General features: G+C 38.3%; 1 protein-coding gene across 1 annotated transcript in view; it reads left to right on the top strand.

Annotated features, from left to right (window-relative positions):
* The window catches only part of UVRAG (UV radiation resistance associated), a 363,460-nt gene that overhangs the window by 82,052 nt on the left and 261,155 nt on the right, over nucleotides 1-20,253 (top strand). Inside the window, exon 6 of the mRNA XM_004381978.3 lies at nucleotides 6,387-6,469. Coding sequence (XP_004382035.1) covers nucleotides 6,387-6,469 — 83 coding nt within the window. The remainder of the gene's footprint in view (nucleotides 1-6,386; nucleotides 6,470-20,253) is intronic.

The following is a 20,253-nucleotide window of genomic DNA, read 5'->3' on the forward strand; positions in this document are numbered from 1 at the left end:
TTTGTCTGCTTTTTGCTTCAGCTCTTGGAGAATTCTGAGTATTAGAGATTTGAATTCCCTATCAGGTAGTTCTAGTGCTTTTTCTTCCACTGGAAAGTCATCTGGTGTTTTATTTTGGATGCCTACTGGAACCATCCTGTCTTGTTTTTGTAAATGTTTTGATATTGTCTGCTGTCTTCTATTTTTCTCATTTGTTGATGGTAGATTTGTTCATTTTGCCCCTTTTTTTAAAAAAAATTTTGCTGTGTCTGAGCAGGCGGGCTATGTGTTCTTTGTTGTTTGCTCGTCTGTGGGCACAATTCTTTTCGCCTCTTTCTCCAATTGGCAGGGTCAGTCACTCAGATATGATATGGCAGGGCAGGTCTAGATGAAGAGGAGTCACTGGGACAGGCCGTCTGTGGCACTCACCCCAGCCACCAGGGCTGGTCAGTAATCAGTGCAGGGCAGGTTCCAGTAGGCCGTGCCTGTGCTGCTTGGTAGTGTGATGTTAGGTATACGGTGCAGGCAGGCAGGATGTAGCAGGGAGATTGTTATGTGTGGAGCTAAGATGGATATTGGAGAGAGGAGAGAGGAACAGGAGCCAAAAACATACAAACAAACAAAAAAGAATGCTAGGGGAGTTTGCCACTGGAGTGGAGAGATGAGAGACTATGAAATGGAGGAAAACAAAAAGCGGAAGAGGAAGAAACAAAAAGAAAAGAATGAATAAATAAAAGTTGGAAAGGGAAGAGAACAGCAAAGTTCCCAGGGATCTCACTGGTGCGGCTATGAGGTCTGGGGAAGTTGCCCTCAGGTGTTGCAGTACAGCCTGGGCAGAAGGCGCAGAGGTATACAACGCCAGGCATTCAGGGAACAGAAGGAGAAGGACGGTATAGAGAGACGAGAAACTGAGCAATGAAGAAAGACAAAAAGGGAAAAAGAGGGAAAGGAAAACAAAAGAAATTTAAAAAAAAAAGAACATGAAAAGCCCCCAAAAAAAGCAACGAGAAAAGAAATGCCCTCAGGGATCCCTCTCGTGTCCGTGCAAGCTGAGGGGGTAGGTTCCAAGCCATGCAGCACCACCTGGCCAGAACGGTCTCCCAAGTCAAGAAAAGGAAAAGAAAACAAACGAACAATTCAAAACAAACAAACTAACAAAAGCCCTGGGATCCCACCAGCACGGCAACCCAGACCGGATAGCAGTTCCATGCTCAAATGGAGCTCCATAGCCCCTCAAGAAGAAGCACAGATGGTGCAAGGAGCCACGTATTTGAGCAAAAGGAGGGGGAGGTGGTGAGAGGTAAGGAAGAAATCAAAACAAGCGGATAAAAAGCAACACCAGCAGTCAACAAATGGCACTCAGAGAGCCAGCTAGTGCAGGCTGGTGGAATCCAAGCAGGCAGTGCTTCCCGGACAAGAGACTGTGTCCGCAGGAAGCAGAGGAGGCCAAGTGTGGGCGAAGAAGGGTAGGGGGTGGGAAAGTGTATATCACAAATTACCGGAGCTCCACAGCCCCTCAGGAAGAAGCAAAGATGGTGCATGGAGCCAGGTATTTGAGCAAAAGGAGGGAGAGGTGGTGAGAGGTAAGGAAGAAATCAAAACAAGCAGAAAAAAGCAACACCAGCAGCCAACAAATGGCGCTCAGAGAGCTGGCCCGTTCAGGTGGGTGGAATCCAAGCAGCTGGTGCTTCCCGGAGAAGAGATTGTGGCCGTGGTAAGCAGAGGTGGCCGAGTGGGGGTGAAGAAGGGTGGGGGTTGGGAAAGCATGTATCGCAAATTACCGGTTGTTTTGTCTCCTGCTGGAAGCTCCGTGAAGCTGCTTTCTCGTACCCCCCTGTTTGCTGGTCTCCGATAGGAGTCCAAGATGGCAGATCCGTGCTACGTTAGCTGATAGAGGACCTCTGCATGAATCTCTCCTCGCTCTCCATTCTCTGTCAGTTTTCTCACTGCATTTGGTGCTTGGCTGAGTTCTTTATCTCTTCATTTGATGTTTTAAGGTTTCAGGATTGTTGTTTTCTCTGTTCGGCTTAGTTTTTCTGATCTTTGCTGTGGAGGGACGGCGTGGTGCTTCTGCCTAGAGCACCATTTTTCCAGAAGTCTTGGATGATTGTTTAATAGTCAGAAAAAATGTTTGGCAGCATTTTTGCATAAAATAAGAAAAGCTAAGTGGAACGTTATGAATCATGTTTCTTGAGAATCTTAAATCTATTTCTAGTGTCTTTTATTATTTGGATTTTATAGTTAATTTATAGAACTATCTCCAGTCTCTGTCCTCTCTTCTTCTTCTCAGCCTTCCCTGATCTGTGGATTATTTTCATAGCTATATATGTATTTTTTAATTTACGTGATATTCACATAAGATAAAATTAACCACTTTAAGGTGTATAGTTCAGTAGCAGTTAGTACATTCACAGTGTATACAAACATCACCTCTATCTAGTTCTAAAATGTTTTCATCACCCCAAAAGGAAACCCCATACTCATTAAGCAGTCACTACCCATTCCTTGGCGCTCTGGTGACACAGTGGCTAAGAGCTCAGCTGCTAACCAAAAGGTCAGCAGTTTGAATCTACCAGCTGCTTCTTGGAAACCCTATGAGGCGGTTCTACTCTTTCCTGTAGGGTCACTATGAGTTGGAATCGACTCAGTGGCAGTGGGTTTGATTTTTTTTTTTTTTTTTAATCCATTCCTTCCTTCCCCTAGCCCTTGGCAACCAGCAGTCTTCTTTCTGTCTCTATGGAGTTTATTCTGGATATTTCATGTAAGTGGAATCATACAATATGTGATCCTTTCTGTCTGGCTTCTTAGTATAATATTTTCAAGGTTCATCCACGTTGTAGCATGTGTCAGTACTTCATTCCTTTTTATGGCTGGATAATATTCCACTATATGGATATACCACATTGTGTTTTTGTTTTCACTCATCCCAAAGTATTTTTAAATTTCCCTTGTGATTTCTTCTTTAGCAATTAGTTGTTTAAATGTGTTTACTTTCAACATATTTGTGAATTTTCCAAATTTCTTTCTGCCATTAATTTCTAGCTTTATTGCATTGTGGTCAGAGAAGATACTTCATGTGATTTTCATCCTTTAAAATTTATTTCAGACTTGCTTTATTGCCTAACATATGGTTTATCCTGGAGGATGTTCCGTGTGCTCTTGAGAAGAATGTGTATTTTACTGTTGTTGGCTAGAGTGTTCTGTATATGTCTGTTAGTGTTAGTTGGTTTATAGTGTTGCATCTACAGTCTTCTGTTTCATCGTTCATATTTTGTCTACTTGTTTGTTGACATTTCTAACAATTTATTTTTGAGCTGTTTCTCCCTTCCGTTTTGTCAATTTTTGCTTCATATGTTCTGAGACTGCTGTTAGGTGCATATATATATATTTTTATATTTGTTTTATTGTGCATTAAGCGAAAGTTTACAATTCAAGTTAGTTTCTCATACAAAAATGTATACACATATTGTTATGTGACCCTAGGTGCTCTCCCCATACTGTGACAGCACACTCCTCCTTTCCACCTTGGATTTCCCATGTCCGTTCAACCAGCTCCTGACCCTATCTGCCTTCTCATCTAACCTCCAGACAGGAGCTGCCCATTTAGTCTCATGTATCTACTTGAACTAAGAAACACACTCCTCACGCGTATCACTTTATGTCCCGTAGTCCAGTCTAATCTTTGTCTGAAGAGTTGGCTTTGGGAATGGTTTCAGCTCTGGGCCAACAGAGAGTCCAGGGGCCATGTCTTCTGTGGTCCCTCCAGTCTCAGTCAAATCATTAAGTCTGGTCTATTTAGTAGAATTTGAGTTCTGCATCCCACTTTTCTCCTGCTCTGTCAGGGACTCTGTTGTGTTCCCTGTCAGGGCAGTCATTGGTGGTAGCTGGGTACCATCTAGTTCTTCTGGTCTCAGGCTGATGCAGTCTGTGATCTTTGTAAATAATTTTTTAATGGGAGTGTTTAATCCATTTACATTTAAGGTAATTATTGATAATGAAGGATTTAGATCTGTCATTTTACTGTTTGTTTTGTATATGCCCTATATTGCATTTGTTTCTCATTTTCTCCATAGCTATTTTCTTTTGTTTTAGATAGATAGTTTCTAGTGTACCATTTTGACTCCTTTCTCATTACCTTTACTATGTATTTGTTAGTTATTTTCTTAGTGGTTGTTATGGGGATTATAATTAACATCTTAATTTTTTGGTGATGCCATATTTTTTCACTGATGGAATGGATGCTGAATTGTTTGTTGACAGTTTTTTATTATCTGAAAAAAAGGGTTGCCAGTTGCAGGCAGGACATATCAGTCCCATGTTCCATGAAGCGCATCACACATGTGGGGCATATTGGTCCCATGGCGCATCACACTTCCTTGTTACACTTGAGCCATAAAATATCCTACTCAACTTTACAAAAATACACACGAAATACTAAATAAACATTGCAGTAGCAAGTGCACATGATTGTTATCAGTTTGATTTAGAGTAGGCCATATCAGTACCATGTTCCATGAAGCGCACCGCACACATGGGACATTTCGGTCCCGTGGCCCAGGAAGTGCATCACAAACGGTTTTTACCCCCAAAATAACTCATTTACTTGAATATTTCTGAATGCTGGTAACTGTACCTTCCCAATAATACAAAGGAAATAGTAAATGTACTTGCAAGCCTTATCTCGCAGTACAGAAGCCAAAAGACACAAAAGTTTCACGCAATCCTTCCTCCGGGAAGCATCCCCTCATATGAATGGCTCTCAACATTCAAATGTTGTGCAAAACAACTTCTTTGTTTTTTAGGCAGTTGCACCAGTATCCACCATGATGCCAGAACCTACTAAAGTGGCTTAAATGCCTGCCAATAAACCTTCAGGGGTGGAAAATGTAACACGGCGTATATATCCCATAGTCCACAAAAAGGTTATAGCACTAGTTAGAATTAGTTAGAAGTAATACCAACATAGTTTTAAAAATACACAAAAACTTCGCTTCTGTAAAGCGTCATGCTTCCACCTGTATGTTGTTAACGTCACAGATTGCATCTTTATACATTGTGCACCCCTCAACATAGGTTTATAATTATTGTTTCATATCCTTGTCTAATTGATTGATCTAAAAATGTTAAACCAACCCTGCATCTAGATAAATTCAGTTAATAATGATGTGTTGTTTTATTCTTGTTATGTATTTCTTGATTCATTTTGTTAAGAAATTTTGTGTTTATATGGATGTTAGTCTGTACTTTTTTTGTGTGATGTTTTAGTCAGGTTTTGGTATCAAAATAATGCTGGACTTACAAGATGAGTTGGGTACTGTTCTCCCTCCTGCATTTTATGAAGGAGTTTGTGTAAAATTGGTATTATTTCTTCCTTAAATGTTTGATAGAATTCATCAGTGAAAACTTCTGGACCTGGACTTTATTTATTCTGGGGGGAGATTTTCAGTTACTTATTCATTAAAAAATTAGATAAAGGGCTATTCAGATATTTTTGTTCCATCTTGTTTCATTTTTGGCAAGGTGTATTAAAATTTTTTTTTTTAATTCATCCAGGTTGTCATATGTTATTAGCATCATGTGTTAGCAAAAAGTTGTTCATAATATTCTCTTAATATCCTTTTAATGTCTGTAGACATAACTTTTAAAAATGCTTATAGAGTGCTTAGTATGTACCTTTCACTCTACAAATATTAACTCCTTTAATTCCACCAACAACTTTTGAGATAGATACTATTATCACCCCATATTATAAATGAAGAAACCAAGGTTAAACTAAGAGAGCTTGGGTGCCTTGCTCAAGATTACATAGCTGTTGTATTGAGAGGTTGAATTTGATCCTAGTTGGCCTGGGTCTAGAATCTTTGTTCTTAATCACTATTTATTCTGTGTTTCTCAAATGACAGAGATACCGGTTCCATTCTTTTAATGCGTTTGTGCTTTGTTCTCTCTAGAAATCATTGTTACTCCTACCACTTTTGTTCCACTGTGGAAATATTTGTTTCTGGTATTCCTAATTAGAACTTGGAATGCCTTTTTTTTTTTTTTTCCCTGTAAAGACATTACATGTAATGGCTAGGCATAGTTGAAATATTAGTGTTAATACTGTTTTCAGCCACATACATAATACATTAAAAAGACTTCTAGGGCCTCCTTGGGAATTTGCCACAGTTTATAATGTGAAACATTGTTTCTGTGGGAAAATGGTAGAAGAAATTTATTTTAAACATAGTTAAAAGTTAGACTTCAGTTATATGGGAATTGTACTGAAATTTTATTGAAACTCTAACCATTTGAATTTACTGAGACGTTTATAAACCATAATAAAAAAAGACAAAAAATTATGATTAATTTGTACATAGATATTCTTTTGTTTAGCTTTGATGAACTTATTGATTAATGTCTTTCAGGGTTATTCAAATGTTCAGAAGAATATTCTTCAGGTGGATCACAACTGCGTTCGCAATTCATATGATGTCTTCTCTTTGCTACGGTAAGAATCTCCCTGAGTTTTTCTAAAGAATCTTCCTCTTCTGAGTTTGTGACATTTTAGTGTGAGGAAATGTATGGGAGCTTTAGAAGCTGTTATTCAGGCTTAGCATTTCTTAGTGAGAGCTTCATAAATTTTGTAGCTACAGTGATTTAAGTTATCTCTTTCACAAAGCTTTTGGAAAGGCATTTCCTTTCTCTGGACAGTGGGAGAGAGTGGTTGGAAGCCAGTGATCTTAAAATGGACATGAACTGTACTCAGGTCTTATGCACTATAAAGAGCAGCAACCAGTGGTGCAAAATTTAGGCTTTTTAAAGCCTTAACAACTACAGCATCACTAGAAAAGCCCTCCGACAGCCCCAAACATGGCTTATAGTTTTGACCTGCTGTTCATCTTAAAAGAATCATGTTTGGCAAGCCAAGGGGCTTTGTATGAATCTCATGCTTAGCAGCTTAAAAGCCTCTGCTCTGTATTTTCATAATGTCTGGGCTTAATTTGGAAAAACTTTAAAAATTAGTTTTAATTTTAAATGTGGTACATCATCAAGGACATTTCCCCAGGAGGCAGGCTACCAAAATAAATGCAATTCAGAATGAAGTTAACAGTGACACTCATCCTCTGTTCACCCTAGACAGACAGATTATTCATTGAAATTTGATTTTGGAAGAATTTTTCTAATCTTTACATAACATATCATAAATTGTAGACCATTAGACATCCTCTATGTATCTACTAGAAGAAGAGCCTAGAAGGATGATTGAATAAATGGTTATTTTATAAACATTATATAATGGCCCTTTCCTTTGGGAAACTTGCATCTTATTACACATGATGGTATAGAGTTTGGTTACATGGACTACTTAAATTCTTTTAAGAGACAGTGATTTTGACTAAAGTAACCACATGCATTTGCTGACTTTTGATTCTTATCTGAGAGGTACTTTCACCCTGACTACTTTGAATATGTAACAGAATGGACAGGATTTTGTAATTAGATGGTGGAGATAGAGAGTGGGAGGTGCCACATGTAAGTCGTATTTTTGAGCCTACCCAAAATACATAACTTACATTTCTGATCCTGTTCAGTTTGGGACACATTGAATTTTAAGTATTTGAAAGGGTCATGTCCAGAAATGTGAGCAAGCCACTGATATTTCTTGACCTATGTTTCCCTCTCAGTGAAATGAAGGTATAAATATAATTATTTTGAAGATTTTTTCAGATCTGAAATTGTTTGACTTTATTAGAGAAATGACTAGAATTAAAAGAAAAAAGAATGCTAAGTCAGAGAAAAAAGGAGGATTTGGGGCAGATTAACATCATAGAACCTAAAAAGGGAGAGAGATTTTAGGGGTAGCAGAAGCTCTGAGGAAAGACAAATCTTGGGAAGAAACATGGTATCATAGAGAATGCTTTAATTAATCTGGCCCTGACTTAAATTATCCCTGATTATGCCAGTTCATTTCATCTCTCTGATTCTTAAAGGTAGAAGCGATGATGTTAGAAATTTGTACAATTTTCAAAGCATTTTCATATCTATCGTCTTACTCTCTTAACTCTTTTTGTGTTCACCAATTATGGATTATAGCCTTTGTTTTAAATGTAGAAGCTGAGACCAAGAGGCTTTAAACGATTTATCTACCTTAGGGCATCTAGGAAGAGCTAGAGGGGAGGCTGGAATGAAGGTTTTCTGACAAGTATGTTTTGCAGATGCTTTTCAGAGTCTCACCTTCGTTGATTGGTGGCTATAAAGTGCACATAGCATATTGGCTTATGAAATTTTCTGAAAAGCATAGAGCCCTCTATAAATGCAAAATCATCATGTCAGTTTGATAGTTGCTCAGTTATTATAGCATTGATCTTGCAGTGATTTGGCTCTTGAGGGGTTCATTTCTAGGGTACCTTCCAGACTCCTCAGGCTTGTCACCAATTCAGATTGCCTTATTAACAGTGGCATCCTCGTCACCACTGTGTAATTCATTTATAGCTGGTAACACAGATTCATTTACTGAACAAGATCAAGTATCTATCAGCCAAAACCTGAACTCAGGAAGTTAGCTGTGAAACTAGAAACTTTAAATTGTATTTGTCAAAGTTAATGAGTAAAATAGAATTTTCTGTGATAGTTCCTTAGACATTAATAAAGATTAACCATTGTCTGCTCTATTAAATGCTTTTTCTTCTTTGTACCTCAGTTATTGTAGTTAGTATTTGTTCATTTTTCCTTGTGGTTTACATTTAAGGTTTCCTATCAGTTTGAACATTGTTAGGGAAGAGAGCTTGTTTTTATTAACTTTGAATCACTTACAGTGTCCAGCAGAGTGACTTGGCCTGTTAGGTGTCCAGTAAATGCTTACTAAATTGAATTGAAATAAATAATAGTTCTAATTAGGATTAGAACCCAGGTCTCCAGATTTTTTCTTGAACATTTTATTGTGCTTTAGGTGAAAGTTTATACAGCAAATTAGTTTTCCATTGAATAATTCATACACAAGTTGTTCTGTGACATTGGGTGCAATCCCCGCAATGTGTCAGCACTCTCCCCATTTCCACCCTAGGTTCCCTGTTTCCCTTTATCAGGCTTCCCTGCCCCTCCCTGCCTTCTCACCGTTGCTTTTGGGCAAATGTTGCCCTTTTGGTCTCATATAGTTGATTGTTCTAAGGAGCACATTCCTCACAGTTGTTACTGTATATTTTATAGGCCAATAATTACTTGGCTGAAAGGTAGCCTCTGGGATTGGCTTCAGTTCCAAGTTAGAAGTGTATCTTAGGGCAATAGTCTCGGGGGTTCCTCTAGTCTCTGTCAGACTATTAAGTCTGTTATGTTTTATGAATTTGAATTTTGTTCTACATTTTTCACCTGTTCTAACCCGGACCTTCTATTGTGTTCCTGGTTAGAGCAGTCAGTAGTGTTAGCCGGGCATTATCTAGTTATTCTGGTCTCAGGCTAGAGGAGGCTGGGTTCGTGTGGGCCATTAGTCCTTTGGACTAATTGCTTCCTTGCATCTTTGGTTTTCTTCACTCTCCTTTGCTTTAGGCGGGAAGAAACCAATAATTCTATCTTAGATGGCTGCTCGCAAGCTTTTAAGACCCCAAACACTACTCACCAAACTAGGGTGTAGAACTGTATCTTTATGAGCTATATTATGCCAGTTGACCTAGATGTCCCCTGAGACTATGGTCCTTAGCCTTCAAGCCCCATAGCTCAGTCCCTCAACGTGTCTGGTTATGTCTAAGAAATTTCTGTAACTCTGCCCCCGTGTGCTCTATTATATGTATGAATATACATGCAGTACATACAAATATGTATGTAGAAATATCCACAACCATACCTATATATGCAAGGGAGTGTACTCCTGTACGTCCTCCCAAACCTATTTAACGTACATATCTATTTGTGTATCCATTCACAAATTATTGTTTGTTATCACTGTTGTTGCAGGATTGTATATGTTATAGTATTTATTATAGTTGCCCTTTATTCTTGCGTACCTCTCAGTGTCTTTCTTTGCCTTTGTCACGTTCTGCTGACTTCTTCCATATTTTATGTTGCTTTTCCCTTCACCAGAATTCACACCTGTCTACTGTCTAGTTAGTGATTCTCCCTTCCTACCTCTCAGCTCCCTGGTAACCATCAAAGAATGTTTCTTTCTGTATAAACCTATTCTTGACTTTTTATAAAGTGGTCTCATACAATATTTGCCCTTTTGTGATTAACTTATTTCACTAAGCATAGCGTCTTCCAGATTCATCCATGTTGTGAGATGTTTCAGGGATTCATCATTATCCTTTATCATTGTGTAGTATTGCATTGTGTATATGTACCATATTTTTTTAATCCATTCATCTGTTGATGGACACTTAGGTGGTTTCCATCTTTTTGCTTTTGTGAATATGCTGTAATGAACGTGGATGTTCATATGTCTGTTCGTGTCACAGCTCTTTTTCCACTAGGATATATACCTAGGAGTGAGATTACTGGATCGTATGGTATTTCTAATTTTTTAGGGAAGTGCCATACTGTTTTCCATAGTGATTGTACCATTTTGCATTCCCACCATCATTGTATAGGAGCTCCACCGTCCCCACAGCCTTGCCAGCATTTGTTATTCTGTTTGTTTTTTATCAGTGCCATGATTGCTGGGGGTGAGATGGTATCTCACTGTAGTTTTGATTTGCATCTCTGTAATGGCTAATGATCCTGTGCATCTCTGCATGTGTTTTGTTAGCTTCCTGAATATCCTCTTTGGTGAAGTGTCGGTTTATCTTTTTGTTATTGAGGTGTTGAAGTTTTCTATAAATTTTAGAGATTAGACCCTTGTCAGATACATCATTGCCAATTTTTTTTTTCCAAGTCCGTGGGTTCTCTTTACTCTTTTGGTGAAGTCTTTTGATGAGCATAAGTATTTAATTTTTAGGAATTTCAGTTATCTAGTTTATCTTCTGCTGTTTGTGCATTTTTAGTTGTAAAAATAGGAAATCTTGTCTAAGGCAAGGACTTGGAGCACTGGAGACCAGGGCACAAACCTCTTTCACATGGATGTATTGTAACATTTTGTAGGAAAACAGTGACCTGAGGTTTTATTCATATAATTTGGCCACAGTTAAAAATTTAGGCTAATTTCAGTGTTGACAAATTACTAGCAGCTCTTTCCAAATTTATATTTAGTGTATATGATGGTAATCAAATTTTTGCTTTTTAACCCTTGCAAATCCCTGGGTTAAGGGTTAGTTTTCATGCAAGCAGACATTTTATTAGAAGCCGCATTAATTTAGGATGTTCACCACAAGGTGTCAGTGTTGCTCTTTAACTGACATTTGAAATTTTATTCATTTTATAATTTGAAGTGAGAAAACTGGGGGACTTCAGTGGAATATAATGCGATGTTATAAATTATAAGTAAGTGTTTATTTTTAAGGCGCCCTGGTGGCACAGTGGTTAAAGTGCTTGGCTTGCTAACCGAAAGGTTGGCATTTTGAACCTACCAGCCACTCTGCAGGAGAAAGACGTGGCAGTCTGCTCCCGTAAAGATTTACAGCCTTGGAAACCCTGTGGGGGCAGTTCTACTCTGTCCTATAGGGTTGCTGTGAGTCAGAATCGACTCGACGGCAACGGGTGTGTGCATGGAGTATTTATTTTTAGAAGTTAACTTTTTTCTCTCATTTTTATTCCTTCTAGGCTGAGGAGTTCTTTATACTTACTAGATAGCTTTCCCGTTTGTATTATGTTGAATTTTGGATTTTTACCCTGTGGGTGATAGGGAGTTATCAAGAGATTTTAAAGAGAGGAGGAGTGAAATGGTCAGGCTTACATTTTAGAATTCTAATCATGGTGACAGTGTGGAATGGACTTGAGGGAATGAGACTGCAAGCAAGGCGATATCTCTAATACCACCTGTTCTCAGAGATTGAAAGATTGTTTTTGGCGTTTGAAAACTCATTTATTTTTCCTTTCATACTTCCACAGAGAGATAGCTGTATCATAGTGAGATAAATGAGAATAATTCTGATTTTCTTCTTGTATAGTTTTTAGTTTTTTACCCCTTTGAAATCTCCTGCTTTTGCCAGTTAAGTAAGTGGAAATATGGTGGAAAAGTCAAGGGCTTTGGACCTCCACCTAGGTTCCCATCCTGAAACTGCCATATGCAGGTAGACTGGATGCAAGACTTCGGGCAAATTACTTGATTCTTGTATGCTTCAACCTACTTTGGTAAAATGGGGATAATATTTGTCTTACAGGAATGTTGTGAGAATCAAATAAGATAAAATACTTAAAAGATTCTGGGACAGCTACTTGTATATAAACCAAACAAAAACCAAACCCATTGCCGCTGAGTTGATTCCGACCCATAGCAACCCTATAGGATAGAGTAGAACTGCCATTTCCAAGGACCGACTGGTGGATTCAAACTACCAACCTTTTGGTTAGCAGCCATAGATAGCACTTCACCACTGCGTCACCAGGGCTGTGCTGATATATAGTAGACATTTAATAAACGTTAGTTTCCTTCTTTCCGTTTACTTTTCCATCTTGGAATTAGCTTTTTCTTCTATGTCGGTTTTCCTTTTTTTCATGTTACCACTAGCAAATTTTCTAATTAGCAAAATATTTCTAAATTTCAGCATAATTTCCCATTCTTGCCATTCTGATGTCTACCACCTCTACTTTCAGAGTTACCTTTAATCCTAATGGTCATAATAAATGATGTTTAACGTGTATGTCTGATTTCTCTAATGACATTGAAAGCTTCTTGAAGGAGGGATTATTTCATATGGCTGTAGTTTCTCCTCTCTGTGTTAGCAACAATTCTTGGTTAAATGTTAGAGTTCCTTTGGGTCCTGTCTTAGGACTCTTCTGCGTTCCTGTTTCTCACTGAGTATTCCCTTCTGTTAACCAAAGCATCAACCAGTACATCTCCATGTTAATAATTTCCAAATCTAGATCTCTAGTTTCTGCCTCTCTTTTGGATTTCAGATCTGTATTTTCTATGAATGACCAGTGGACATTCATACCTTCATGTCCTCTGGGAACCTCAGCCCAAACATGTCCAGAGCTACATTCATTGGATTAATTTTCCCCCACCCCCAGTTTCGCTAATGGTATCATCATCATCCCAGTTATTCAAACTTGTAATCTTAGTCATTTTTATGCTCAGCATGTTTTCATGTGCTTATTGACCAGTTATGTATCTTCTTTGGAGAAATATCTATTCAAATCCTTCGTCCATTTCTTAATTAGGTTGTTTATCTTTTTATTATTGAGTGGTAAGCGTTCTTTATATATTGTGGGTACTAGACCCCAGATGTATGATTTACAAATATTTTCTCCCATCCTTTTCACTTGTTAATGTTCTTTGATGCACAAAACATTTTCATTTTGATTGCATTCAGTTGACCTATTTTTTCTTTTGTTGCTTGTGCTTTTGGTATCATACCTAAGAATTCATTGTCAAAAACACGATCTGGAAGTTTTACCCCTGTGTTTCCTTCTAACAGTTTATAGTTTTAGTTAGTATATTTTGGTCATTGATCTGTTTTGAGTTAATTTTCATATATGCTGTAAAGTATGGGTCCACCTTCTACCTTTTACGTGTGAAGATCCAGTTATCCCAGCACTGTTTATTAAAGAAACTATATTATCTTCATTAAGTAAATTTGACACCCTTGTTGAAAACCAATTGGTCATAGATGTAGGTTTCTTTCTGAACTCTCAATTCTATTCCATTGGTTTATATGTCTGCCCTTGTACCAGAATCACACTGTTTTAATTCCTGTAGCTTTATAGGGTTGCTATGAGTTGAAACAACTCAACGACACCTAACAATAACAGCAACAGCTTTAGGGTAAGGGAAAAACACTAAGGCACAAACGGTTTGCACTCGACTACTAACCTGAAGAGTGGCAGTTTGAACCTACCCAGTGGCACCGCGGAGTAAAGACGTCATTGAGATTAGCTTCTGTAAGGATTACAGCCAAGAAAACCCTACGGAGCAGTTCTATTCTGTAACACACGGGGTCACCTTGGCCAGAATTGACTCAGGGCAGTGGGTTTATAGTATGGTTTGAATTGGACCTGTGAGTCCTCCTACTTTTTTCTTCTTTTTCAAGATTGTTTTGGCTATTCAGGGACTGTTCTAGATGGAATTGTGTCCCCTCCCCACCGCCCCCTATGTGTTGTTAATCCTAGCCTTTATGCCTGTGGTTATAATACCATTTGGGAATGGGTTGTTTTTGTTATGTTAATGAGGCAAGATTAGTGTAGGGTGTGTCTTGAGTCAGTCTCTTTTGAGATATAAAAGCGATTAAACAAGCGAGAAAAGCAGAAATGGGGGAAGACTGATGCCAAGCCACATGGAGATCTCTGAGGAACCAGGAAACAAGCTGAAGTGACAGGGACCTTCCAACAGAAGGAGCCAACAGAGAGAGAAAGCCTTTCCCTGGAGCTGGTGCCCTGAATTCAGACTTTTAGCCTCCTAAACTGTGAGAAAATAAATTTCTGTTTGTTAAAGCCACCCACTTGCGGTATTTTTGTTATAGCAGCACTAGATACCTAAGATAGAATTTGATACCAGAAGAATGAGTTGCTGCTCTAACAGATACCTAAAATGTGGAAGAAGTTTTTGAATTGAGTAATTGGCAGAAGGTGGAAGAGTTTTAAGGTGCCCAATAGTAAAAGACTAGATTGCCTTGAAGAGACTGTTGGTAGAATTATGGATATCAAAGGCAATTCTGGTGAGGGCTCAGAAGGAAATGAGAAAGTGTCTGTTGTCTTAGAGAATACATATGGTGCCAGCAACAGAATGTTGCTAGAAATGTGGACATTAAATGTACTTCTGGTGAGGCTTTAAAAGAAAATGGTGCACATGTGATTGGACGGTGGAGGAAGGGTGATGCTTTTTTATGCAATGGCAAAGAACTTGCCTGAATTATTTTCAAATGTTTGGTGGAAGGTAGAACTTGTAAGTGATGCACTTGGATATCTGGCTGATGAGATGGCTAATCAAGATCTTAAAGGGGCTGCGTTTCGCCTTGCCACTTATAGTAAAATGCGAGAGGAAGGAGATGGACTTAAAAATGAACTGTGGAAAGTGAAAACAGAAAAAGATTTGGAAAATTCTGTTGTACAAATTAAGGACACCTCTTCTAGAAGGTTCACCAAGGACGTGGCTGCACAATCTTTTATTAAAGAGATTAAGCCTGTGACTGATGGATCTAACCAACTACCACAGCAGAAAACCTATCAGTTTAGACTGAAGGGGACAGAGAAAGAATGAAAGGAAAGAACGCTGTGTGCCTCTTGAAATTCTACAGGCCAAAGGAGCTACATCTGTTGTCCTCGAAGAAAAGGAACATCCCTGGAGTAGCTTGGAGATCAGCAGAACTGTTGAAGGAGCACGGGAAGCAGGGCCTTCTCTGTTTTAAATGGTGGGGTCACAGCCTCCTAAGTTTCAAAGAGTTGGATCTTTGCCAACTTGGTTCTAGAGTGTTGGGCTGCTGTTAAGGTGTGCCAGGGGGTGGGGCTGCCATGCCCAAGGGGCAGAAGAATGGGGCCTGCCGAGGCCGAGGGGGTGGGATCACCACTCAGATGGACTAGGAGAATGGGGTTGCCCAAAACTGAGGAAGCATATTTGCTGTCCCAGTGGGCCTGGAAGGCAAAGCTGAAGCCCAGGGCTGAGGGATCTCCACCCAGAATCCAGCGGGCATGGCCAACACCCATAGTCTAGAGGGCGGGGCTGTTGCCCAGATGGTCCCAAAGAACAGAGGATTGTTTTTAAGCCTTGAAAGCTAATGTAAACCTTTCTACTGGGTTTTGGACTTGCTTGGTGCCTGTTATCTGTTCTTTCCCTTCAGTTTATCCCATTTGTAATGGAAGTGTGTACCCTGTGTCCATTCCACCAGTGTGCTTTGGAAGCAGATAACCTGTCTTCTAGATTTCACAGGTTCTCAGATGAAGAGGAATTTTGCCCCCGGATGGAGTATGCCTAACATCTCACCCATATTTGATTTAGATGATTCAGAAGATGAGATTTTGAACTTCGAGTTGATTTAAGACTTCTGGGATGATTTGATGGGGTGAATGTGTTTTGCATGTGGGCAGGACATGAATTTTGGGGGTCCAAGGGTGGAATATTATGGATTGAATTATGTGCCTCTAAAATATGTGTTGTAAATGCTAACCTTTATGCCTGTGGTTATAATCCTGTTTGGAAATGTGTTGTCTTTGTTGTGTTAATGAGGCAGGATTAGTGTAGAGGGTATCTTGAGTCAATCTCTTGAGATACAAAAAAGATTAAACAAGCAAGCTAGCAAGCAGAGGTGGGGGAAGATGCCAAGCTAAGGAACCAAGAAACAAGCTGAAGAGACAAGCACCTTCCCCCAGAGCCAACAGAGAAAGAAAGCCTTCCCCTAGAGCCGCCACCCTGAATTTGGACTTTTAGCCTCCTAAACTGTGAGAAAATAAATTTCTGTTTGTTAAAGCTACACACTTTTGGTATTTCTGTTATAGCAGCACTAGATAACTGAGACAGAGACCTTAGTGTTATTTTAATTTTTATTAGTCTAAGTACCGAGTACTGAATTTGAGCTACAAGTGAAGTTGAACATCTTTTCTTGAGTTCAGTGGCTATTTAATCTGTATTCTGTGAATTTGCCTTTTCGTATACTTTATCTTATTCATTGTCCAAGCTGCGCAATGAATAAACAAGGCCAAAGAAGAATTGATGCGTTCAAATTACGGTGTTGATGAAGAATAGTGAATATATCATGGACTGCCACAAGAACGAACAAATCTGTCTTGGAAGAAGTATAGCCAGAATGCTCCTTAGAAGTGAAGATGGCAAGACATCATCTCATGTACTTTGGACATGTTACCAGTACAGACCAATTCCAGGAGCAGGACATGATTTTTGGTAAAGTAGAGGGTCAGTGAAAAAGAGGAAGACCCTCAACAAAATGGATTGACACAGTAGCTGCAACAATGGGCTCAAACATAGCAATGATTGTGAGGATGGTGCAAGACCAGGCAATGTTTTATTCTGTTGTACAGAGTCATTATGAGTCAGAACGGATTCGATGGTACCTAAGAACAACTTACTTTATTATTTTTTTTAATTGGGATTGCTTATCTTTTTCTTATAAATTTTTAGGAGTCCTTGGTATTTTCGCAAATGTATCAATTACATCTTAGCTTTGTTTATGATACCTCTTATTGTACACACAAAAAGAATTATTTGTTACATAATTCTAGTTTTTCCTTTATACCTTTTGGATTTTCCGTCTTGGTTTATGAGGCCTCTGCTATGCCTTGATTGTACAGATATTTTCTCAGTTTTCTTTTGAGATTTATATATTTTTTGCTTTTAAAATTAAATCTTTAACACAATTTGAAATTTATTCTTATGTATATTATGTAAATATTTCATGTATTATAGGGTGGAGATTAATTTTCTTCACAGATTAATACCCAGTTGTGACAGCACCTCCTTTTCCCCACTGAATTTAAATACCACCTTTATAGGGTGGCTATGATTTGGAATCCACTTGAATGGCAACGGGTTGGGTTTGGTTTTGGTTTTGTTTGGTTTTTTTTGGTCATTTGCAGGAGAAAGATCTGGTAGTCTGCTTCCATAAAGATTTATAGTCTTGGAAACCCTGTGGGGCAGTTCTTTCTGCTCTGTCTGATAGGGTTGCTGTGAATTGGAATTGAATCAATGGCAATTGGTTTGGGTTTTTTTGCGGGGGAGGGGGTGGTTTGCCATATATTAAAAGCTGATATGTACTGGGATCTATTTCTGGATTCTCTGTTTTATTCTTCTGATCTTTTCATCTGTTCCTTTGCCAATTTCAGATTGATTTAAGTACAGTGGTTTTTTGGTATGTTCTAATATCAAGTAAGGCAAGTCCCCTCTCACAACTCTTCAATTTAATGCTATTTTTGGCTATTCTCAGAACTTTATTCTTCCATATGAACTTTAAGATTGATTTTACTTTATTCTAAAAAGTAAACTTTATTGGGATTCTAATGGGAATTTTGTATTAATTGAATTTTTGTATTAATTTTGGATAAACTCATTTTTTGATATTACTATTCTCATCCTAGAATATGGTATATCTTTATATTTGTTCATATTTTGTTTTATTCCTTCAATAATATTTTATAGTTTTTTCATATGGTCATGTGCCTTTCTGTTAAAGTTGTCTTTAAGTATGTTATAGGTTTTATGCTATTTTGTATAAAATATATTTTTCATTTCCATTTCTGGTTCTTATTACTGTTATAGGGAAAAGCTATAATTTTAAGAAAATCTCATATTCAATGACCATACCCAATTATTTTATTTTTCTAGTTGTTGTTGTTTTTGATTTCTTTGGTTTCCTTTGCATACATATTATCAACAAAAGGGTAGGTTTATCTTTCCTTTTTTAATGTTTATACTGATTTTCTAGTTTTATTACATTTGCTAAACCTTCTAGAACTTTCACAATAATGTTGAAAAGTAATGGGCATAGTGAGCATCCTAGTCCAATTTCTTCTGTCAATTGAAAATATTTTGATATTTTGTGGTTCAGAATATTTCCTCTTAATTTTTGGAAAATATTTTAATAACTCTTCCTGTTTATTTAATATTTTTATTAGGAATAGATGCTGAATTTTTTGAGATGCCTCCACATTTATTAATATCATATATTTTTCTTTACTTTATAGTTGTAATAAGGTATGTTGACTTCCTGATTTTGTATTACTGATTAGTTATAGGTTATTCTTTTGATCATCACTGGAGTCTATTTGTTGATGTTTTATTTAGAAGGCTTGAGTCTGTATAAGTGAGATTGATGTTTATAGTATTGTTTTATAGTTGAGGGTGTTTTTTGGGGGGAAGGTGGGAAGTGAGGTAACTATCTTTCCTAGGAGCTTTAAACTGAGTTGAGAAGCTTTCTATCTTTTTCAATAGTCCTAACCTATAAAATGATAATAGCAGCATCTACCTCGTGGATTGTTGTGAGGATCAAGTGAATTAATGTAAAGTACTTTAGTGCAGTGCCTGGACGTAGCACTATTATGTGTTAGCTGTCACCATCATCATCATCTGAAACAGTTAAATAATTTTGGGAATTTTTGGTTCCTTAAAGGCTTGGTAGAATTTAGCCATTAAATCATTTAGTTCAGGTGACTCTTTTAATGGTAGATCTTACCATTCTAATGGTAGGTCTTATCATTCCAATATGTTTCATGCTATTTGCTCAATCTATTTTTTCTTACTTCTCCTTGGTTTATTGTTGACAATTTATTTTTAGCCGAGAAATCGTCTCTTTCCTCTATAAATTTTCAAATTTATTGCTGAAACATTGCATACAGTTTTATTTTGTAATTCTCTTAATTATTTAAATATTCCACTGTATTTTGTTTATTTATTTATTTTATAGAGGTAGGATTTACAACACATAGGAAAATCACATCAGATCACAAAATGGTGGACAATCACACATTACTGGGAATCATGGCCTAGGCAGGTTGACATGTATTTTGTGGGGAAACAATTCAATCCATGACATTCCACATTTTGGCCCCCAAAATTTCATGTCCTTGCCACATATAAAACATACTCTCCCCTAGCAAAAGTCTTATATCAACTCCAAGTCCAAACTCCAAAAATTACTCTTCATCTGTGAAATCTAGAACAGAAGTTATCTGCTTCCAAAGTACAGTGGTGGTACAGGTACAAGGTAGACATTTCCATTACAAATGGGAGAAATTGGAGGGAAAGAAGGGATAACAGGCTCCAAGCAAGTCAGCAGAACACATTGCATTAGCTTTCAAAGTTTGAAAATAATCCTCTGTTCTCTGAGACCGTTTACACAGTGGCCCCGCTCTCTGGACTCTTGAGTATTGGCCACACTCTCCATATTCTGAGTGGAGGCCCCTCAGCCCTGGGCTTCAGCTCCACCTTCCATGTCCACTGGAATGGCAATTTTGCTCCCTTGAATTTGGGCAGCCCTATTCTCCTAGTCCATTTGAGTAGCTACTCCATCCTTTGAGACTGACGCAGCTGCGCTTCCTGGGCTCTTTGTCTCTTCAGCTTCTGCTTTCTGGTTGATTGGCTTCTCAGCCCCTTGAGCCTCACCGCCTGTGTCTGCCTTGCTGGTGCAAGTGTTCTGAAGCTCTTTAGCACCACTGATAAGTGCGTGGAGGAACTCTACTCCACGAGCAAACTTCAACCAGAAGGCAATCAGCTTTCTTGCTCCGTGGGTCGAGCAGCCCAGCTCCACCCGTAAGTGCCCAGAGGCA

Source organism: Trichechus manatus, unplaced genomic scaffold (genome assembly GCF_000243295.1).
Source record: "Trichechus manatus latirostris isolate Lorelei unplaced genomic scaffold, TriManLat1.0 scaffold00088, whole genome shotgun sequence".
Classification (NCBI taxonomy): domain Eukaryota; kingdom Metazoa; phylum Chordata; class Mammalia; order Sirenia; family Trichechidae; genus Trichechus; species Trichechus manatus.